The sequence below is a fragment of the Oncorhynchus mykiss genome, chromosome 20 (genome assembly GCF_057628025.1).
Source record: "Oncorhynchus mykiss isolate SJ-2025 chromosome 20, ASM5762802v1, whole genome shotgun sequence".
In the NCBI taxonomy this organism is placed as follows: Eukaryota; Metazoa; Chordata; class Actinopteri; order Salmoniformes; family Salmonidae; genus Oncorhynchus; species Oncorhynchus mykiss.
In genome coordinates, this window is record NC_143041.1 from 2,000,216 (window position 1) to 2,024,141 (window position 23,926).

Below are 23,926 nucleotides of genomic sequence, written 5' to 3' on the forward strand. Positions count from 1 at the left end.
GCAACAGTTTTTTATAAAAAAATTGAGAGGAATGGGAGATTCGATATACGCCAATAGTTTTTTATATTTTCTGGGTCAAGGTTTGGCTTTTTCAAGAGAGGCTTTATTACTGCCACTTTTAGTGAGATTGGTACACATCCGGTGGATAGAGAGCCGTTTATTATGTTCAACATAGGGAGGGCCAAGCACAGGAAGCAGCTCTTTCAGTAGTTTAGTTGGAATCGGGTCCAGTATGCAGCTTGAAGGTTTAGAGGCCATCTTTATTTTCATCATTGTGTCAAGAGATATAGTACTAAAACACTTGAGTGTCTCCCTTGATCCTAGGTCCTGACAGAGTGCAGACTCAGGACAACTGAGCTTTGGAGGAATACGCAGATTTAAAGAGGAGTCCGTAATTTGCTTTCTAATGATCGTGATCTTTTCCTCAAAGAAGTTCATGAATTTATTACTGCTGAAGTGAAAGCCATTCTCTCTTGGTGAATGTTGCTTTTTAGTTAGCTTTGCGACAGTATAAAAAATAAATCTTGGATTGTTCTTATTTTCCTCAATGAAGTTGGAAAAATAGGATGATCGAGCAGCAGTGAGTGCCCTTCGATACTGCACGGTACTGTCTTTCCAAGCTCGTTGGAAGACTTCCAGTTTGGTGTGGCGCTATTTCCGTTCCAATTTTCTGGAAGCTTGCTTCAGAGCTCGGGTATTTTCTGTATACCAGGGACCTAGTGTCTTATGACAAATGTTTTTAGTTTTTTAGGGGTGCGACTGCATCTAAGGTTTTGCGCAAGGTTAAATTGAGTTCCTCAATTAGGTGGTTAACTGATTTTTGTTCTCTGACATCCTTGGGTAGTCAGAGGGAGTCTGGAAGGGCATCAAGGAATCTTTGTGTTGGCTGAGAATTTATTGCACAACTTTTGATGATCCTTGGTTGGGGTCTGAGCAGATTATTTGTTGCGATTGCAAACGTAATAAAATGGTGGTCCGATAGTTCAGGTTTATGAGGAAAAACATTAAGATCCACAACACTCATTCCATGGGACAAAACTAGGTCCAGAGTATGACTGTGGCAGTGAGTAGGTCCGGAGACATCTTGGACAAAACCCACTGAGTCGATGACGGCTCCGAAGGCCTTATTGAGTGGGTTTGTGGATTTTTCCATGTGAATATTAAAGTCTAACAAAGGTGATATGATATGCATAGGCATCCAACTGTCCTAACAGGACTGAGAATCAGATGGAATTCCCACGTTCACTGGCTCACTTCTCCTTTGTACTGGGTCTCTCTCTCTCTCTCTCTCTCTCTCTCTCTCTCTCTCTCTCTCTCTCTCTCTCTCTCTCTCTCTCTCTCTCTCTCTCTCTCTCTCTCTCTCTCTCTCTCTCTCTCTCTGTCTCTGTCTCTCTCTCTGTCTCTCTCACTGGCTCTTATACTGTCTTGTTCTTAACTGACTTGCCTAGTTAAATAAAACAATACAAAAATGGGCTCAGCAATCTCCCGCTAATCCTTCCACATGTATTGTTTCATTGTGTGTAACGATGTACGCTGAGAGTCGGGCAGCAAGTACGTGCAGGGAGTGAACACATTTAATGAATAAATGAACAAACCAAGAAACACGAACACGTACATTTCTGTTAATGCATGTATTAATTAGGCTACAGTCATTTATCATTCTCATTTCTCTGAGTGGAAAGGATGTTTGCGGAGTTCACAACCGGCTATACTTGTGAGAAACAAGTTTTGGTTTATTTCATAACCATTACGAGTTTTGTAAATCTTTTCATTGTCTTTTGTTTGGAGTGCTCCGAAAGCAATGAGCATGTGTCTGGTCTCTCTGTCATAATTTTGAGCGCGCCCGCCTGAGCAAGGATAGAGGTATGCCTACCTGGCCTGCTGCATGCGAATGTAGGAAAAGTGCCCATTAGGCAATGTCTGATTTCTGATTGTCTTAACTAACCACGTACACCACGAATAAGCTGAGCTTCTCAGTATTTTTTTCTTCACCTCACACATTGTTACATCCATTGCGAATGATAGTTCCTCAGTATTTGAAATATCTTTCCAACACTCCTGGCCTCGATAATCACCAAGCCTCGTTGTGAAAGGGCAAAACATGACGATCCCATATATCCGGCTGGTTCCAGTTGATGATTTGAAACAATGTTGCACTGCACTAGTAATAGCTCAAGTCAAGACAAGGTAGATAGAAACAAAGTAGAGAGTGGAATGTGATTGAATGAACCAACATGTTCATTAGGATATTTTCCACTGTTTTATTTGTCGGCTTTAGGCCTTTGTTTTTTACTTAGATGACAATGGAAGTTATAGACCTGCTCCTGCATTGGCCTATAGGCTACCCTGAGTTACTGTATATGCACTCATTTCTTTAGTCGCCAATGTACCACCGTGTATCAAGTATGGTGCTCTCGCCGTAGTTGAACTTGAACTTTTAGATTTGTATCACGTGATTAACCACGTGACAATGATTTTGCGAAACAACAACGTTATTATTCAAAAGAATCTGTTCCATAAAAATGTGTGCATACAATAATTTCTTTCACTCAGATCGGTAGAAATGGTAGTACAAGTTATAAGCTTCCCCAAACTTAACTCACGAGCTGCCAATGGTCTTTACTATAACATGCAAGCCCGTGCACACAGGAAGTCTGGCTATGGATATCAGAGGGCCATCCAACTGATTCGTTCTGGCGCCGGCCCTGAGCACATGACTAAAGTGCACATTGAATGCAAATAAAGCATAAGCTTACTACTGAGATAAGACGACCTTACCCCTGTCAGTGACATACTCCCAAATCCCCATATCCCTGTTGTAGACTAAGTGAAAGACAGAAACAAGAAATTATTACTGTTGCCCATAACCAAACTTCCACTCCCTTCCCCACCCACCACAGCTTTCAGCTTTCAGTGAATGATCTACTACAACCTAACTAAAGTCTATTCAAATGTTCCCTCTTGGTGAGTGCTCGTGGATTTAGAAATTCGATCTGCGTGGCAGGTGGCATTTACTTTCCAAGAGAACAAACGCTTCAATGTTGATATAACGTTGAATTATTAATCTCTGACTTTGTGCATTTTTTCTCTCTCAGGAAAAATATCAAGGCATCTGCGGTGTGCCAGTACTCCTTCACAGATATTCAGAGGGCCTTCGAGGGGCCTTACATGGAGGTGCAGGATTCCAAATGGAGGGAATATACAGGGAAGGTTCCAGTACCAAGGCCTGGCTCGGTAAGTCTCTAGTAATACCCCTCTATTTCCCTGCTACAGAAAACCTTATGCCTCCCTCTCTCCCCTTGCCCCCATTACATACTATCTTTTGGATCAATCTCAATACTCTCTACACGGTGTCCTCCTTTCCTCGTCTTCTTTCCTGCATGGTGAAAGCAGTATTTAGACATGGTTTTCACTAATTCAGTCTTTCTATAGTTATTTTATATGCTAATGTATGGAAGGAGAGAAGAAGAGGAAGGCCATTAATGCTATTGAGGTGCACCCTTGTCTCTATTTCTGTCTCACTCACTCTTTTCTGATCTGCATTGACTGCTCTCTCACTCTTTTTCCTTCTCCGACCTCTGTCGTTCTCTCACTGCCCAGTGTATGACAGACGTGCACAGGTCCCAGGGCATCAACTCGTCCCGTGACCTCCCAGACGACGTGTTAGCCTTTGCGAGGCAGCACCCCCTGATGTCCACCCAGGTCCACCCCATAGGAGAGCACCCCCTACTGTTCAAGAGAAGTGTCAATTACGTAAAGATGGCCGTGCACAGAGTGGCAGCCCTGGACCGACATGTCTACACAGTGCTCTTGTTGGGAACTGGTGAGTCTGGCTAGGTTTATAATGCATAAACATAGTACACAAGGAATAGTTGAACACTTATTTAACTTCAGTTTTTTATTGTATTAATGTTATATGAATGTTTTATGAGAGTTATCAATGTTATATGAAGGTTATGATGGTAATATGAATGTTATATGAACATTATATGTCTGTTTTTCCCTGCAGATGAGGGTTGGCTGCACAGGGCTGTGGAGATAGGAGGTCAAATGCACATCATAGAGGAGCTGCAGCTGTTTGTGAACCCTCAGCCTATAGACAACATGGTCATCTCGCAGGCACAGGTGTTACACATGGCACATACATGCTTATAAAGCATGATACCTTTGGCTTTGAGTGTTACAGTGTTATCAAAATTGTATTGAACATAATTTATCCATCAACAGGAAAGTATCTATGTTGGCTCCAACTCTGCAGTGCTCCAGGTCCCCTTGTCCTCCTGCCAGCGCTACACGTCCTGTTTCGACTGTGTGTTTGCCCGGGACCCCTTCTGTGGCTGGGATGGGGCGCTGTGTGTGAAAATTTCCTCACGCACAAACAGGTGAGGGCAGGCGCACACACACACACACACACACACACACACATTTTATTAGAAGAAGCTATCAATCTTTTCTATCAATGATCTCACCATAATATTTTTTGTGTTGACTTTAGAATAGTTGTTCTATTTTCTGTGTTATTCCATATACTGTACAGTACATTTATACTTACCAATCAAGTTACTCCTGTGTTTCTGTATGCCTGCAAATAATAAATGAGAACGGACATTCTTCTGGCTCCTATTCAGGTCCAATCTAACCCAGGATATACAGGGGGGGAAAAGAGGCTGTGACAACAGCACAGGAGTTGGTATGAACTGAACACACACACCACTGGCGCAGCCCCCGCAGTGCGAGGGGATCCACAAGTGTAGCATATGAACATGTCATAAGCTATGATTTTTTTGGGGGGGGCGGAATTACAGGAAATTAGCTTTAAAACGGCTGAATTCTCTCTCAGCCTCATGGCAAAAGGTGTAAAATAACATGAGATTAACTATAAAACTACCAAAAAAATGGGTTGGAGGGCTTGATTGGACTTTGTTCTCTCTCTCTTGCTCTTGCTCTCGCTCTCTGTCTCTCTCTCGCTCTCTGTCTCTGTGTCTCTCTCTCTGTCTCTCTCTGTCTCTGTGTCTCTCTCTCTGTGTCTCTCTGTCTCTGTGTCTCTCTCTCTGTCTCTCTCTGTCTCTGTGTCTCTCTCTCTCTGTGTGTCTCTCTCTCTCTGTCTCTGTGTCTCTCTCTCTCTCTCTGTCTCTGTGTCTCTCTCTCTCTCTCTGTGTGTCTCTCTCTGTCTCTGTCTCTCTCTCTCTCTCTCTGTGTCTCTCTGTCTCTCTCTCTCTCTCTCTCTCTCTGTGTGTCTGTAGTCCACCGCAGGCGTACAGTGATGTCTGGGGACGATGTCCTCCTCCATTGCGATCTGCGTTCCAACCTGGCCACTCCACGCTGGACCCTGGATGGCCACCAGCTCCAGGGCTACGGCCTCGACTCGGGCCATCGTGTGGGCACTGACGGCCTGCTCCTCATCTGCGCCCGGCCCGACCAGAGCGGAGACTATCGCTGCTACGCCGTGGAGAACGGCGTGTGGGTACCAGTGAGGATGTACACCGTGACGGTGCAACCTGACCTGCCTTTCCCTGTGGGGCCAACAGTCAAGACGGACATTTTATCAACCACCACCACTACCGCCCCACCAAGCCCTTCCCTTCCCCCCAGCAGCCCCACCGAGCAGCCCCTGCCCTTCCTGCTGGCTCCCCTCCCCCCTGGACCCAAGTTCCAGACCTACAGGCACATGGAGGCCATGTATATCTCCCTGGTGGCCGTGCTGGGCGGGCTGTGCCTGGTGCTGATCGTAGTGCTGCTCTACGTCAGCTTCTGCAGCCGGGGGCCATACCAGGGCCGCAAGTACTCCCAGCAGGAGCTGCCCGAGTTGGGGGCCGCAGCCGAGAGGAAGAGGAGCTCCCACCTGGAGCTCAAGACCATCTCCAGCCACTGCAACGGCAGGCAGGAAAGCGAGCACGGACGCCGCTCCCTGTCGGTATCCAACATGGACGACATGGGCGATGGCTTCCTCCAGATCGTGCCCGCAGAAGGATCTCCAGGGAAATCGCTGCCCCCTCCCGCTCCGCCGCTCCCAATGCCACCACCCCTGCCCTCCTCGGAGTACGCGTTGTCAGAGTATACCAACGGGATGTCGGCGACATTACCCAGCGTCCTACGCAAGATGAACGGCAACAGCTACGTGCTGCTCAGGCAGACGACGGACCCAGAGGGGAGCACGTCTCCCCTCTACCACTCGTTCACCGAAGAGCTCAACCGCATCCTGGAGAAGAGGAAGCACACGCAACCGGACCCCCAGGAGACAGACGAGAGCTCTGTCTAGCCCCACCTTGAGCTCTTTCCCGTTGATCTGTTTATTGGTTTAACCCAACTACAAAATAGTGCCCCCAAGAGGCAGGGAGGTCTAACTTGTATTATACTGCTTTAGTTTACCCAGTGCCAAAGCGACCTGTGGGAGTATTCATACCTAAAAACCCAATGTGCAACTTCCCGTGACTCGAGACGAGTGGCCCACCCACATCATTTCACTATTGAACATTGGAGTAAAGAGGACTTTTTGACCTTTCCCTAACTGGAGCAGTCATGGAGATCGCCATGGTATCCATTTTGGACACACACTGTACTAGTGCATGGACCCTTTGATGAACTTCCAAGCAAATACATGATACAAGTTAGTTACAATCCTCAGACCCTAACCCTATTGTGGAAGCTGGTCAATTACGATAAGGTTCAGTGCTGGTCTAGTCAGCTGACATACTGACAGAGAGCGCTGTGAATCATCGTGGGACAAGGGACACAGACTCGCAATGAGAGTCCAGGTCATATGACCAATGACCATGAAGTAAGATGGTAATGAGTTCGACTGAGGAACTATTCAAGCCTGTGTGAACATTATAGACCATCTTCGGAGCTGTTGAGTTTAGACAATGATGGCTACTGTAGTTTAGTGCCACACAGTGTACTTATATGATGGCTCTTAAAGACCCAGGCCTACTGAACAAAGAATACATTTCAGTCATAACTCAATAACACACGCTTATCTTTGTTTTCTTTTGTTCTCATGTAAATAGCTATTATATTTCTGTGGCAACCATCAGTAGCAACTTTGGAAATAATGCCAATTGAAATGGTTGTAGCGAAACCAAATTGAAATGATTTTTTTGCATCTTTGTGTTGTTAGCATCTGACTGTGTCAGAGAGGTAAAACAGCAGTATTATAGATAGACTGCAGGCTTCATCTAAGCTTGGCCGGATTAACACTAGCATTGAAGGATGAAGACTATCATGAAGGACTGATCTCTCGCCAGATTGATCAGAGAAGCTGAGTGATGATGATGGTGATGATGATGAAGACGGTGGTACCTGATTGCCAGAAATGTGTGAGCCCAACAGGAGACAAGAAAGCAAAGGTAAGACTGAGAGAAAGCTGTGCCCTGCACGTCTTGTTGAAATACTTCACAATTACTATGAACATGTACAGTAACACAATGTCATTTTAACCTTTTTTCAAATTCAGTCCACCACCACCACCAACAAAGATTCTGTCAATATCAGCTTTCATTTTCCATAAAAGATGAAGGGCAGAGCGGCAGACATATTCATTCCAGCCCAGGTTGATGTTTGTGCTTTGTTGTCCCAAGCTGGTGGCCACAAGCCAGATGAGCGATAGGGCCATCACACTGAAAAAGACCTGTGTCACTGTTACCTAACCCGCAACACTCTCTCAATGTCTACGTGACATCGGTGTCAACTCAATTACAACATACGCTAGCAACAACCAGGGATATACTCCATTGCCTTGAGAGAGAGTCCACTCTGACCAAAACAAATATTGGCAGAGACTGAAATGGCATCCTTCTCCATAAAGTACACTACTTTTGTAGTGCACTATAGGAACTATTTAGGGCTCTGGACAAAAGTAGTGCACTATATAGGTAATACAATGCCATTTCAGGCGCATCCAGCTTAGTAACAAGTTGACTGAAACGTATCTCCCAGCAGCCAGTCAGTCGGTGCTTTATAAACCTATCAAGGCTGGCCGTGTTAAATAGAGGTGTCTCCTCACCACAGTAAAGTGTTGAATCAGCTCTTGCCCTGTGGCTTCCCTTGTGGCTCGCAGCACAGCACGCCGGTTTGTGTATCTGTCACTACGTCGCTGACAGTAACAGCAGCGCTCATCGCTCCTGGGCTGGACTCCATAGAGACACCAAGTTAAGGCTTCTTGTCCTTTTTCGCAGACTTTATCGAATGCGGCCAAGCGGCACAGGAAACATTTGACCTGTGTGTCCTGGTCAGTGATGCAGTGAGCTGATAGAGTAGGAGAGGGAGGGAGTGTGTGTGTGTGTGTAGGGGGAGGGGGGCCGACAGGAGATGCTTTGCATCTCAGCAGGTTTTTGCAACCTCAGCAGGTTTCCTCCTCCTCCCCCTCTCTTTATTCCCACCCTCTCTATCCGTACATGCTCCCTTTTCTATTCCCTGTCCCCTCTACACCTTCACCTCCACGCTAGAGGATCATCATTCCATCCATTATTACCCTTCCTCTCCCTCCCTCTTCCTCTCTTATTTCCCCTCTCCCCTAGAGGAGCCTGCTGAGTTCACAAACCACCACGATAGCCCTCCAATCAATTAAGCCTGGCCTTCAAACAGTGCCTGTGACCTTGTCTTTGCAGAGGGGCTACTGCAGTGTTTCTCCATCCTGTTCCCTGGGTCTGGAGGTCCGCCCAGCACTGTATTCAACTAATCGAGGGCTTGGTGATGAGTTATGTGGAATCAGATGTTTCAGTGCTGGGCTATAACAAAGATGTGCCCATATAACAAAGATCTCCCCATTGGTCATTATAATAGCCGAGCAGAAATCTTCTTATTGGTTGATTTGAATATTGCTGGACTATAACAGGTGTTGCATTGGACAGTTTCCTCAAGGTATCTCGTGGATGAGTAAAATAAACTGTCACAAGACCATTATATTAATGTTGTATAAAAGCTTGTCTACAGCGGGGGTCAAGCAAGCCTGATGAATGTGTTTTCCTTATCTTATTGTCTCTTTGTGTAAAATAAATAACGCTGTATCGATAAGTGCAATCACAATGAGGGTAGTTGAGGATGAATATTCAAAGTTGAAAGAACAAACTGAACATTTAAACTTTTGTGTGTGTCATTTCTCATTACAGGTGTTATGTTTAAAGTCTCTCTGTTTTTGATATTTTTTCTGTCTTTAGAAGCTGGTGAATGGAAGATGAAGTGTGTGACGAACCCTGATGATCTGAGCCAGTGTCTGCTCAGAACACACCAAAGGACAATCAGTGTGTACAATCTCCACTGGCAGTGAACTCAATCTCCACTGGATGCGGTTATGGATATTGTACTTGCTACTTATGGTCAAATGGCAAACATGCTGCTACACTCAAAACACACCTTCAGTATACGGTATACCTCCAGTACACACCTTCAGTATACGGTATACCTCCAGTACACACCTTCAGTATACGGTATACCTCCAGTACACACCTTCAGTATACGGTATACCTCCAGTACACACCTTCAGTATACGGTATACCTCCAGTACACACCTTCAGTATACGGTATACCTCCAGTACACACCTTCAGTATACGGTATACCTCCAGTACACACCTTCAGTATACGGTATACCTCCAGTACACACCTTCAGTATACGGTATACCTCCAGTACACACCTTCAGTATACGGTATACCTCCAGTACACACCTTCAGTATACGGTATACCTCCAGTACACACCTTCAGTATACGGTATACCTCCAGTACACACCTTCAGTATACGGTATACCTCCAGTATACACCTTCAGTATACGGTATACCTCCAGTACACACCTTCAGTATACGGTATACCTCCAGTACACACCTTCAGTATACGGTATACCTCCAGTATACACCTTCAGTATACGGTATACCTCCAGTACACACCTTCAGTATACGGTATACCTCCAGTATACACCTTCAGTATACTGTATACCTCCAGTACACACCTTCAGTATACGGTATACCTCCAGTATACACCTTCAGTATACGGTATACCTCCAGTACACACCTTCAGTATACGGTATACCTCCAGTACACACCTTCAGTATACGGTATACCTCCAGTACACACCTCCAGTATACGGTATACCTCCAGTACACACCTTCAGTATACGGTATACCTCCAGTACACACCTTCAGTATACGGTATACCTCCAGTACACACCTTCAGTATACGGTATACCTCCAGTACACACCTTCAGTATACGGTATACCTCCAGTACACACCTTCAGTATACTGTATGTCCCCATAAACAGTGTGGAACACTAATTTCAACAAACATAGGCACTCGCGTCATACAGACATGACAACATTCAAGTCAAGGTTTAGACATGAACTCTACGTCACCTACAGAATACATTTGAGTGAACAATGACTAAAAGACGCATGTGCACTATACCTCTTCTGAGGACTTATTTGCTCTGTACATAAGAACATTCAGTATACCCTTGTAAAGTGCTACATCCATGTTATGTGTTTTGTTGTTTTCTGGCTCGATGTAGAAATTACTAATACTTTACAATCTACACTGAACAGAAATAAGCGCAACATGTAAAGTGTTGGTTTCATGAGCTGAAATAAAAAATCCCTGAAATGTTCCATATGCACAAAAAGCTTATTTCTCTCAAATGTTTTGCATTAATTTGTTTACATTTCTGTTAGTGAGCATTTCTCCTTTGCCAAGTATCCATCCACCGGACAGTTGTGGCATATCAAGAAGCTGATTAAACAGCATTACCATAACACAGGTGCAGCTTGTACTGGGGACAATAAAAGGCCACTAAAATGTGCAGTTTTGTCACACAACACAATGCCACAGATACCTCAAGATTTGAGGTAGTGTGCAATTGGCATGCAAACTGCAGGAATGTCCACCAGAGCTGTTGCCAGATAATTTAATGTTAATTTCTCTACCATAAACTTCCTCCAATGTCGATTTAGAGGATTTGGCAGTATGTCCAACAGGCCTCACAACCGCAAATGATGTATAACCATCAGTAGCGATTTTAGCATGTAAATCTTGGTGGGGCAAACTCAAAATTTTCTAGCAAAGCCACAACACTAAACAATACATTAATTGCAACATAACCGCGACAAAGGGTGCCCACAAACTGTTTAGGCATACACAAAGCTGTCCCAACAGCAGAGCTTTCTTTTCAGCACCATAGAGCGAATCCTTACCACTGCTACAACAGGCTATCAGCGGATCCTTGTCTGGCGTAGTGCCCCCATGAGTGACAGAACACTGAGCCAATTACGGCGCAACTAGAGAAGATTACCAACCCCGACATACAGCGTATGTAGAGGTGCTGACTAACAGCAAAAAAACAATAAGCTATAAAAATATAAAAAAAATGTTCAAAAGTTTCATTTAGAAATGGCCTTATTTTTTTTAAGAAAAGCATTTTTTTTGTCCATTAAATAACATCAAACTGATCAGAAATACAGTGTAGACATTGTTAATGTTGTAAATAACTATTGTAGCTGGAAACGGATAATTTTTTAATGGAATATCTACATAGGTGTACAGAAGCCCATTATCAGTAACCATCACTCCTGTGTTCCAAATAAAAATAAAATATGCAAATAAAAGCCATATCTCAGACTGGCCAATAAAAATAAAAGATTAAGATTATTGTCAAAAGAACACAGACACTGGACAGAGAAACTCTGCCTTAGAAGGCCAACATCCCGGGGGCGCCTCTTCACTGTTGACGTTGAGACTGGTGTTCTATTTTTGTGGCCATTTTGAGCCTGTAATCGAACCCACAAATGCTGATGCTCCAGATACTCAACTAGTAAAGAAGGCCAGTTTAATTGCTTCTTTAATCAGAACAACAGTTTTCAGCTATGCTAACATAATTGCAAAAGGGTTTTCTAATGATCAATTAGCCATTTAAAATGATAAAATGGGATTAGCTAACACAAGAGTGATGGTCGCTGATAATGGGCCTCTGTACGCCTATGTAGATATTCCATAAGAAAGTGAATAATCTGTGAATAATCTGTCTGTAAACAATTGTTGGAAAAATAACTTGAGTCATCCACAAAGTAGATGTCCTAACCGACTTGCCAAAACTATAGTTTGTTAACAATAAATTTGTGGAGTGGTTGAAAAACGAGTGTTAATGACTCCAGCCTATCCTAACTTCCGACTTCAACTGTATATAGAGCATATACAGTGCATTTGGAAAGTTGTCAGACCCCTTGACTTTTTCCACATTGACGTTTCAGCCTTATTCCATAATGGATTCTTTTTTTTGCAAATGTGTAAATAAATAAAAAAGAGATAATACATTTCCATAAGTATTCAGACCCTTTACTGAGTACTTTGTTGAAGAACCTTTGGCAGCGATTACAGCTTCAAGACTTCTTGGGTATGACGCTACAAGCTTGGCACACCTGTATTTGGGTTTTTCCCATTCTTCTCTGCAGATCCTCTCAAGCTCTTTCAGGTTGGTTGGGGAGCATTGCTGCACAGCTATTTTCAGGTCTCTCCAGAGATGTTTGATCAGGTTCAAGTCCGGACTCTGGCTGGGCCATTCAAGGACATTTAGAGACTGGTCCCGAAGCCACTCCTGCATTGTCTTTGCTGTGTGCTTTAGGTCATTGTCCTGTAGGAAGGTGAACATTCGCCCCAGTCTGAGGTCCTGAGCGCTCTGGAGCAGGTTTTCATCAAAGATTTCTCTGTACTTCACTTCGTTCATCATTCCCTCGATCCTGACTAGTCTCCCAGTCCCTGCCGCTGAAAAACATCCCCACAGCATGATGCTGCCACCACCATGCTTCAGCGTAAGGATGCTGCCAGGTTTCCTCCAGATGTAACGCTTGGCATTCAGGATAAAGAGTTCAATCTTGGTTTCATCAGACCAGAGAATCTTGTTTCTCATGGTCTGAGAGTCATTTAGGTGCCTCTTGGCAAATTTAAAGTGGGCTGTCATGTGCCTTTTACTGAGGAGTGGCTTCCGTCTGGCTACTCTACCATAAAGGCCTGATTGGTGGAGTGCTGCAGAGATGGTTGTCCTTCTGGAAGTGTCTCCTATCTCCACAGAGGAACTCTGGAGCTCTGTTGGAGTGACCATCGAGTTCTTGGACACCTCCCTGACCAAGGCCCTTTTACCCCGATTGCTCAGTTTGGCTGGGCGGCCATCTCTAGGAAGAGTCTTGGTGGTTCCAAGCTTCTTTCATTTCAGATTGATGGAGGCCACTGTGTTCTTGGGGTCTGTCAATGCTGCAGACATTTTTTGGTACCCTTCCCCAAATCTGTGCCTCGACACAATCCTGTCTCGGAGCTCTACGGACAATTCCTTCGACCTCATGGCTTGGTTTTTGCTCTAACATGCGCTGTGAACTGTGGGAGCTTATATAGACAGGCATGTGACTTTCCAAATCATGTCCAATCAATTGAAATCACCACCGGTGGTCTCCAATCAAGTTGAAGAACAGTGGTGATTTTAGCTTGTAAATCTTGGTGGGGCAAACTACATTTTTTTAATGTGTGTGTGGGGGGGGGGGGGGGTGCATGCCAGCAAAGCCACTACACTACACAACAAAACACAACACTAAACAATGCATGAATTGCATTATAATGGTGACAAACGGTGCTCACAAACTGTTAGGGCCTACATAAAGCTGTCCCTTTATTAACTCAATTATTTATTTTATTTTTTGACATGTTTGCAAACTGATGGCACGTATTAATGTCAAAATAACATGCAACCACTTAAAAAAATTAAAAAAATATAATAACATAAAAAATGTTAAGCTAAAATTGTGGTGCTCAAAAAAGGTGAATGGCGGGTCGCAACTGTTGTAGAAACATCTCAAGGATGATCAATGGAAACAGGACGCACCTGAGCTCAATTTCAAGTCTCATAGCAAAGGGTCTAAATACTTGCGTAAATGTGATATTTACGTTTTTTGGGGGGGGTATAAATTTGCTAAAAATTCTAAAATCTTGTTTTTTTTGTCATTAAGGGGTAATATGTGTAGATTGATGAGGGGGGGAAACAAATTAAGCTATATTAACTTAAGGCTGTAACAGAACGTGTTACAGAAATGTGGAAAAAGTGAAGTGGTCTGAATACTTTCTGAATGCACTTTAAATGCTTTTATTTGGGTTTCTATGCAAAGTATATGAGTTGATGTTTCTTTAAGCCTGCAGCTAGGTACTTGAAATGAAACACATGATCATACCAAAACATGATAAAACGTGAACTTACTGACAGATACAGCTAATAAACACAAATTGACATTTACAGTAGCTGGCTAGGCTAAACAAACTGCAACACTGGATAGCTTCCCCGGAGGGTTAACGCGCTGCCTCCGGCCCTCCTGCCCTACCTGGAGCAGTTCAAGTGGGTCACCCTGTGGCTGGGAGGCGACATGCGCTCCTGGGAGGCCTCCAAGATCTTCTCCAGGAAGCTGGGCCTGAAGCGCTGCTCACTGGTGCACCCGGGAGGCCCTGGCCGAGGGCAGGAACCTGACCTGCATCATCAAAGCCTTCATCCCCGCCACCCAAAAGTCCATTGTGTCGTTCAGGCAGCTCAGGGAGGATGTCTTTGGGGAGCTGGCTAACACAGAGCAGGTGGGTGGGCAACAGGTAGCCTAGTGGTTAGAGCGTTGGGTCAGTAACTGAAAGACTGCTGGATCAAATCCCTGAGCTGACAAGGTAAAAACCTGTCATTCTGCCCCTGAACAAGGCAGTTAACCCACTGTTCCCTCGTAGGCTGTCATTGTAAATTAGAATTTGTTCTTAACTTACTTGCCTAGTTAAGGTTAAAAATAAAAAGTGGATCAGAGGGAGCTCAACAGGATAATGAAGGCCCTTCAAAAGGGGGAGCTGACTGTATAGTCATAGTCTATAGTTGGTTGGCACATTGACATTTGGTCACGATGCTTTAAACTGAAGTATATAGTTAGCTATGGAAGAATATTATTCAAATGGGGGATTGATTTTTAACCTGAGACTAGACTGAGTGAGAATATTGCTTCGCTGTGTAAGTCAAAACAAAAGTAAAACTAAGCAATTGATCCGTCTGTTGATTGTGCCTCGAACTCACTTTACCATACCTCTCATATTTTCTTGACCTCCAGGAACCACGGGCAGCGTCAAGACCACCTTTATCAGTGAGTTTGCCCTGGACCCGTGCATGCAGGGTGTCAACCCGCTGTGGGGCACCTTTGAGATCAACAACGTGCGCCTGGCCTAGATCATGCTGACCCAGTTTGCCGTGCATAGGCTGGAGGGGAACCTGGACCAGTATGACTCGTGGGCTGACAGGGTTGAGGACCTACCCCTCTACTTTATGACCTTCCATGGGCAGCAGAACATCAAGTGAGTCCTCTGAAAGTGTTGAGTGATATGTCAATCAATAGGTGTACTGTACTGCTTGAGTTGTAAATAACTCCCTCTTCTCTCTCTCCCTCTGCAGGTCTGTGCTGGACACCATGCAACACGCTGTCTACCGCTATGTCATCAGTCACGTGATCATTGACAATCTCATGATGGGCCATCCGGGAAGACATTATCGGAGCTTTCAGGAAGTTTGCCACCAACAGCAGCTGTAACGTCACTCTGATCCTCCAACCCAGGAAGGAGGAGGACAGAGGACAACAGAGAACTAGACTGCATCCATCTTAGGAACAGCCAAAGTGAGTGGAGGGTTACATCTAATTCTGAATAATATAAATACAGACATCAATATAACGCTCTTTCCTTGTATGCCTCTCTAAAGCATGCAGTGTTTTTATTAAACCTGTCAGTGTTGGGTGCATCTCCTTGTTTGATCAATAGGGGGTGTTTGTGACAACGTTATCAACAACAGTTGCATGTATACACAGTATATTCGTTTCACAGACCCAAATCATTTTTCAATCAAAGAGATTCACTGTAACACACACTGTCACCAATGTATTTTTAATCAATGTGTGTTGGTACAAGCTGAGAAAGGTCAAATGTGACAAGGGGGAGGGGTCAGAGAACGAGGAGACTTTAGGATAGACTCTAAAGAAGGAGGAGACAACGGTAAAGAAGGAGACAACGGTTCAAAATGAGAAACTAGTGAATTTGGAGAGGCCACCCAAAGCTACCAAAACGCTAAGAGCTGTTAAGACTCCTGCAACAGGGAAGGGCACAACAGGCGGAGAGGGGAAGAGCTATAGAGGACAGACAACACTCATTGATCTAAGCAAAGTACAGGGTCTCGGCATTATATAATGTATTATGTTATGATTTGATATGATATGACAGAAAAAGCTATTTGGGTTTCCGTTTATGGTACAGAGTATGATATAATATCCTGAAAAAAAATATTGCTTAATATTGATGATTTGTCACCTGATTGGAGAATGTGCTTGCTTTTGTGACAGAAAGGTGAGGTGAAAGCTGTTATCTAAAGGTGAAAATAGTTATGTCAAATAAGGTTAGTATGATATGGATGTTGTCAATGAATGACTGTTGAAAAGTAATAATTGAAAGATAGCTGACCCACCGCATTGCTGCTTGTTTGCCTCATTTAAACGTGAAGCGCTTTTGTCAAACATATGATCAGAATTGGAGATGCAGACAAGGGTGTTTGTAATTAGAGGTTGACGGATTAATCGGAATGGCCGATTAATTAGGGCCGATTTCAAGTTTTCATAACAATCTTATTATTATTTTTTTTTTATATACCTTTATTTAACTAGGCAAGTCAGTTAAGAACACATTCTTATTTTCAATGACGGCCTAGGAACGGTTAACTGCCTCGTTCAGGGGCAGAACGACAGATTTTCACCTTGTCAGCTCGGGGGATCCAATCTTGCAATCTTACAGTTAACTAGTCCATCGCAATAACAACCTGCCTCTCTCGTTGCACTCCACAAGGAAGTTGCTAGCTAGCATTAAACTTATCTTATAAAAAACAATCAATCATAATCACTAGTTAACTACACATGGTTGATGATATTGCTAGATATTATCTAGTGTTTCTTGCTTTGCATATAATCTGACTGAGCATACAAGCATACAAGAATCTAAGTATCTGACTAAGCGGTGGTAGGCTTAATTCAAACAGCATATTTGTGCGTTTTGCCAGCAGCTCTTCGTTGAGCGTCAAGCATTGCGCTGTTTATGACTTCAAGCCTATCAACTCCCGAAATGAGGCTGGTGTAACCGAAGTGAAATGGCTAGCTAGTTAGCGCGGGCTAATAGCGTTTCAAACGTTTGCTGTGGTTGTTTCCCTTGCTCTGCATGGGTAACGCTGCTTCGAGAGTGGCTGTTGTCGTTGTGTTCCTGGTTCGAGCCCAGGGAGGAGCGAGGAGAGGGACGGAAGCTATACTGTTACACTGGCAATACTAAAGTGCCTATAAGAACATCCAATAGTCAAAGGTTAATGAAATACAAATGGTATAGAGGGAAATAGTCCTATCATTTCTATAATAACTACAACCTAAAACTTCTTACCTTGGAACATTGAAGACTCATGTTAAAAGGAACCACCAGCTTTCATATGTTCTCATGTTCTGAGCAAGGAACTGAAACGTTAGCTTTCTTACATAGCATATATTGCACTTTTACTTTCTTCTCCAACACTTTGCTTTTGCATTATTTAAACCAGATTGAACATGTTTCATTATTTACTTGAGGCTGAATTGATTTTATTGATGTATTATATTAAGTTAAAATAAGTGTTCATTCAGTATTGTTGCAATTGTCATCATTACAAATGAATAAATAAAAATCATCCGATTAATCGGTATCGGCCTTTTGGTCCTCCAATAATCGGTATCGGCGTTGAAAAATCATAATCGGTCGACCTCTATTTGTAATTCACCAAAACAGTTTCTGCTCTGAGTTTCCATACATGATCATGCGTGTACAGGAGGCCTATGTAGTTAACCTACAGCTGAGTATTAACGTATATTGCATGTATGGATGAGCCAGTTCTGTGCTTTAAGGAGTCCTTTAAGGAGTGAATGTTGGTGGACAATGTTTAACTTCTTTGTCCTGGGGTCCTTTAAGGAGTGAATGTTGGTGGACAATGTTTAACTTCTTTGTCCTGGGGTCCTTTAAGGAGTGAATGTTGGTGGACAATGTTTAGCTTCTTTGTCCTGGGGTCCTTTAAGGAGTGAATGTTGGTGGACAATGTTTAGCTTCTTTGTCCTGGGGTACTTTAAGGAGTGAATGTTGGTGGACAATGTTTAGGTTCTTTGTCCTGGGGTACTTTAAGGAGTGAATGTTGGTGGACAATGTTTAGCTTCTTTGTCCTGGGGTCCTTTAAGGAGTGAATGTTGGTGGACAATGTTTAGCTTCTTTGTCCTGGGGTACTTTAAGGAGTGAATGTTGGTGGACAATGTTTAGCTTCTTTGTCCTGGGGTACTTTAAGGAGTATATTGTATTTTGTTTGTGTTAGATTCCTGTTGTGAGTCAATATGGTTAATCATTGACAAAGGAGGTGATTAAATTACCCTCATCACCTGTGTGGCGTGAGGTGGTAAATTATGTTGAGGCTTCAGACTGGTGTGCATACTTGTCTCTGATAGGCCAATGAAACTTCACAGGTGACCTTGTTTATATATTATTTAGAAGAGAGACTCAATCAATCAAATGTATTTATAAAGACCTTTTTACATAAAGTGCTGTACAGAAACACAGCCTAAAACCCTAAACAGCAAGCAATGCAGATGTAGAAGCACAGTGGCTAGGAAAAACTCCCTAGAAAGGCAGGAACCTAGGAAGAAAACTAGAGAGGAACCAGGCTCTGAGGGGTGGCCAGTCCTCTTCTGGCTGTGCCGGGTGGAGATTATAACACAATATGGCGAAGATGTTCAAAGATGACCAGCAGGGTCAAATAATAATAATCCCAGTGGTTGTCGAAGTGGACAATAGGTCAGCACCTCAGGAGTAAATGTCAGTTAGCTTTTCATAGCAGAGACAGCAAGTGCGGTAGGGAGAGAGTCGAAAACAGCAGGTCCGGGACAAGGTAACAAGTCCGGTGAACAGGTCAGGGTTCCATAGCCGCAGGCAGAACAGTAGAAACTGGAGCAGCAGCAAGACCACGTAGACTGGGGACAGCAAGGAGTCATCAGGCAAGGTAGTCCCCCGGAAGGGGAAGGAGAGAGAGAGAATTAGAGGGAGCATACTTAAATTCACACAGGACACCGGATAAGACAGGAGAAATCCTCCAGATATCACAGATCGACACTAGCCCCCCGACACAAACTATTGCAGCATACATACTGGAGGCTGAGACAGGAAGAGTCGGGAGACACTGTGGACCCGTCCGACTCTACCTCCGGACAGGGCCAAACAGGCAGGATCGAACCCTACCAACTTTGCAAAAGCACAGCCCCCACACCACTAGAGGGATATCTTCAACCACCAACTTACTACCCTGAGACAAGACAAAGTATAGCCCACGAAGAGCTCCCCCACGGCACGATCCCAAAGTGGGGCGCCAAACCCCTTGGGGGGACGCCAACTACTATATGCATCACATAACAAGCCTTGTACAACCACATTAGCTCCACTGGAGGATTAGGTAAAACCATTGTCGGCTCCAAGTGTCAGGATGAAAATCTGCAGGTGTGTACCCCCCCACTGAAACATTGTTCGACACCTCTGATAAACTGTGTTTCAATGTAATAACGTCATGAAATGCTACACAGACCATATGATTCTACGTTAGTCACTAACTCAAGAACACTACATTTTTTATTTTAACGTGCATACCATGTCAGGGATTCTCGTGATATTCAGATTGATGTGCATGCAGTACAGGGATATCGGGTTCGTCTCTGTGTTTCATATTGTTCTTACCGCCTCTTCCCTCAGGACTGAATAGATAAGACTGTGGAGTCTGTCAGATCCACTATAGTTTTTCCCTACATAGACCAGTCCTGGGAAACTCCTGGCAAGACACTAGCCTGGTAGTCCTGGCATGTAGCCTAGAGGTTAGAGCGTTGGACTTGTAACCAAAATGTTGCAAGAGCAAGTTCCCGAGCTGACAAGGTAAAAATCTGTCGTTCTGCCCCTGAACAAGGCAGTTAACCCACTGTTCCTAGGCTGTCATTGAAAATAAGAATGTGTTCTTAACTGACTTGCCTAGTAAAATAATATGTAGCTTGCTGGAACTAAAATGTTGTTCTAAGCACAGGGAACCAACCATCCTCCTAAAATTTTATTGTATTCTTGTATTCTAGCCAAGGTCTTGTATGCGGACCTTGACTTAAGAAGGAGGGGAGACCAACATGATATTATCCACTCAATGCAAACAAAAGGCATGGAGATGGGAGCGATTTTTAACGTGTGAAACACAGCTTTGCTGAGACCGCAGGGGAGACAGTTTCTGAGCAAATGCAGTGCTAGGTTTTTTGTTCGATAATTTCCCCCCTCAGTTCTGAGGTTTGTCATGTGAATGCTTAACTACTGTGGAAGTAGGCTACAGTAACAGAACATTCCATAATGATTCTAGGCTGTGTGGTTCTGGTTCCGTAGGTCTGGGCATCTTCCCCCTCGGGAGACGGAAAAGATTTGGCATGGGTCCTCAGATCCTCAAAAGGTTCTAGAGCTGCACCATCAAGAGCATCCTGATTGGTTGGATCACTGCCTGGTATGGCAACTGCTCAGCCAGGAGGTGTCAGAGGAAGGCCCTAAAAATGGTCAAAGACTCCAGCCACCCTAGTCATAGACTGTTCTCTCTGCTACCGCACGACAAGCGGTACCAGAGCGCCAAGTCTAGGTCCAAAACGCCTCTTAACAGCTTCCTCCCAAGTCATAAGACTCAGGTAATCTACCCAGACCATTCTTTTTTTTAAATATTTTTATTTTATTTTTAAATTTACCCCTTTTTCTTCCCAATTTCGTGGTATCCAATTGTTGTAGTATCTTGTCTCATCGCTACAACTCCCGTACGGGCTCGGGAGAGACGAAGGTTGAAAGTCATGCGTCCTCCGATACACAACCCAACCAAGCAGCACTGCTTTTTAACACAACACGCATCCAACCCGGAAGCCAGGCGCACCAATGCGCCGGAGGAAACACCGTGCACCTGGCCACCTTAGTTAGCGCACACTTAGTTAGCCCGCCACAGGAGTCGCTGGTGCGCGATGAGACAAGGAGGGCCCTACCGACCAAGCCCTCCCTAACCCAGGCGACGCTAGGCCAATTGTGCGTCGCCCCATGGACCTCCCGGTCGCGGCCGGTTACGACAGAGCCTGGGCGCGAACCCAGGGACTCTGATGGCACAGCTGGCGCTGCAGTACAGCGCCCTTAACCACCTTAACCACTGCGCCACCCGGGAGGCCACCCAGACCATTATTTTACGCTGCTCCTACTCTCTGTTTATAATCTATGCATAATCACTTTAACTCTACCTACATGTACATATTACCTCGACTAACCTCGACTAACTGGTGTCTCCGCACATTGACCCTGTACATAGTCTCCACATTGACTCTGTACCGGTACCCCCTGTATGTAGTCTCCACATTGACTCTGTACCGGTACCCCCTGTATATAGCCTCCACATTGACTCTGTACCGGTACCCCCCTGTATATAGCCTCCACATTGACTCTGCACCGGTACCCCCTGTATATAGCCTCCACATTGACTCTGCACCGGTACCCCCTGTATATAGCCTTGCTTGTTGTTTTACTGCTGCTGTTGAATTATTTGTTACTTTATTTACTTTTTTTCTTAAAACTTCTTAAAGCATTGTTGGTTAAGGGCTTGTAAGTAAGCATTTCACTGTAAAGTGTTGTATTCGGCGCAGGTGACAAATCATTTGATTTGATTCCTGACAGTGTGGGTGTGGGACATTGGCATTATAAGCGTTGGTTGAAAGAGGCCCTTTGTGCCCCATTCAGGCAGTGGATAAGAGGACCGTCTTGTAAGAGGCAGTATGATCAAATATTGACATCCTGAAGCTTATCATTTTGTTTTATGGTTTGTTACCTCTGATCTGAGTTCTGTGCTCATTCAAATGGCTGACATCTGGAGAAGGAGAAGATGGAACAACTTCATACTAGGGCTGGGAGGTATACCGTATTTTATGATAAACCGGTATTGTTGCAGGGACCGGTTTGGATTGTTACTTTACCTTCTATAACGGTATTTGAATGTCTGGTTTGTTAAATGTGATACATCATGTGTAATGTCAAATTTTGTAGTTTACTTCGCTACTTGAGTCTCTCTCTGCTCTTTCTCTCTGTGCCACTTTCCACACAGACCTAGCCACACCCCCTGTCACTCGAGGACATTTGATGGTCAATGCAGCACATGCAATAACGTTGATAACAACAATGCCGTTTTCTCTTTGCTTCTTAACTTAGGGCTATGCCACTTTTTTCTCAATTTCCACCTGAATGACATGCCCAAAGTAAACTGCCTGTTGCTCAGGCCCTGAAGCCAGGATATGCATATAATTGGTATGATTGGAAAGAAAACACGTTGAAGTTTGTAGAAATGGTAAAATTATGTAGGATAATATAACACAATAGATATGGTAGGAGAAAATCCAAAGAAAAACCAACCTGAATTTATTTTTTGAAAGAGACCATCCTCTTAGAATGGCACGAAATTAAGTCATACTGAAAATTTGCTCCCTGGATGCAATTTCTATGGTTCCACAGGGTGTCCGCAGTCCATGTTCAAGGTTTCGGGGTTGTAACTTCAAAAATGAATAAGAAATATAAGTTTTAGCACAGGGACACAGGTTTGGAAATTAGTGTTTGCGCGTGCCATGAAGATAGAACGCACCTGCTAAAATCGGTTAACTATTTTTCCGTAAGAAATATTATAGTTTGATTACATTTCAGGGTATCTGAGGAGTAAATATACATGTATTTTGACTTGTTGAAACAAAGTTTAGGGGTAGATTTCCAGAATCCTTTCTCTGCAAGTTGAACGAGTGGATTACTCAAATCGATGGCACCAACTAATCAGACTTTTTGGGATATAAAGAAGGATTGTATCTAACAAAACGACACTACATGTTATAGCTGGATGACCAATAAAAGAAAGAATTTCAAAAAGTAGTTAAATTGAATCTAATAATAATATGAATTTATGAAACCTGTTCCGGTGGAAAAATATTTTGATGAGGGGCGCCGTCCTCAAACAATCGCATGGCATGTTTTTGTTGTAATAGCTACTGTAACTCGGACAGTGCATTTAGATTAACAAGAATTTGAGCTTTCAACCGACATAAGACACATATGTACAGTTGAAGTCGGAAGTTTACATACACCTAAGCCAAATACATTTCTAACATTTAATCCTAGTACAAATTCCCTGTCTTAGGTCAGTTAGGATCACCACTTTATTTTAACAATGTGAAATGTCAGAATAATAGCAGAGAGCATTATTTATTTCAGCTTTTATTTCTTTCATCACTTTTCCACTAGGTCAGAAGTTTACATACACTCAACTAGTATTTGGTAGCATTGCCTTTAAATTGTGTAACTTCGGTAAAATGTTTTGGGTAGCCTTCCACAAGCTTCCCACAGTAAGTTGGGTGAATTTTGACCCATTCCTCCTGACAGAGCTGGTGTAACTGAGTCAGATTTGTAGGCTTCCTTGCTCGCACACGCTTTTTCAGTTCTGCCCACAAATGTTCTTTAGGATTGTGGCCAGGGGTTTGTGATGGCCACTCCAATACCTTGACTTTGTTGTCCTTAAGCCATTTTGCCACAACTTTGGAAGTATGCTTGGGGTCATTGTCTATTTGGAAGACCCAATTGCAACCAAGCTTTCACTTCCTGACTGATGTCTTGAGATGTTGCTTCAATATATATCCCTCCCTCATGATGCCAGCTATTTTGTGAAGTGCACCAGTCCCTCCTGCAGCAACGCACCCTCACAACATGATGCTGTCACCCCCATGCTTCACAGTTGGGATGGTGCTCTTCGGCTTGCAAGCCTCCCCCTTTTTTCTCTAAACATAACGAT

The 23,926-nt window shown here is 43.9% G+C and overlaps 1 protein-coding gene and 1 pseudogene across 2 annotated transcripts in view; both read left to right on the forward strand.

Annotated features, from left to right (window-relative positions):
- Positions 1-10,592, forward strand: part of LOC110498789 (semaphorin-4G) — a 72,501-nt gene extending 61,909 nt beyond the window's left edge. Inside the window, exons 10-16 of one of the 2 annotated variants that reach the window (XR_016489267.1) lie at positions 3,096-3,234; positions 3,601-3,823; positions 4,010-4,125; positions 4,228-4,382; positions 4,629-4,690; positions 5,244-7,346; positions 9,156-10,592. Coding sequence is in view for 1 of the 2 variants with exons in the window: in XM_090211987.1 (XP_090068113.1) it covers positions 3,096-3,234; positions 3,601-3,823; positions 4,010-4,125; positions 4,228-4,382; positions 4,629-4,690; positions 5,244-6,259 (1,711 nt within the window). In the remaining variant the exon portion in view is untranslated. Of the gene's footprint in view, positions 1-3,095; positions 3,235-3,600; positions 3,824-4,009; positions 4,126-4,227; positions 4,383-4,628; positions 4,691-5,243; positions 7,366-9,155 lie in introns of those variants that run through there. The other variant, XM_090211987.1, reaches the window with a different exon arrangement.
- LOC110498715 (twinkle mtDNA helicase-like) overlaps positions 7,269-23,926 on the forward strand; it is a 53,450-nt pseudogene continuing 36,792 nt past the window's right edge.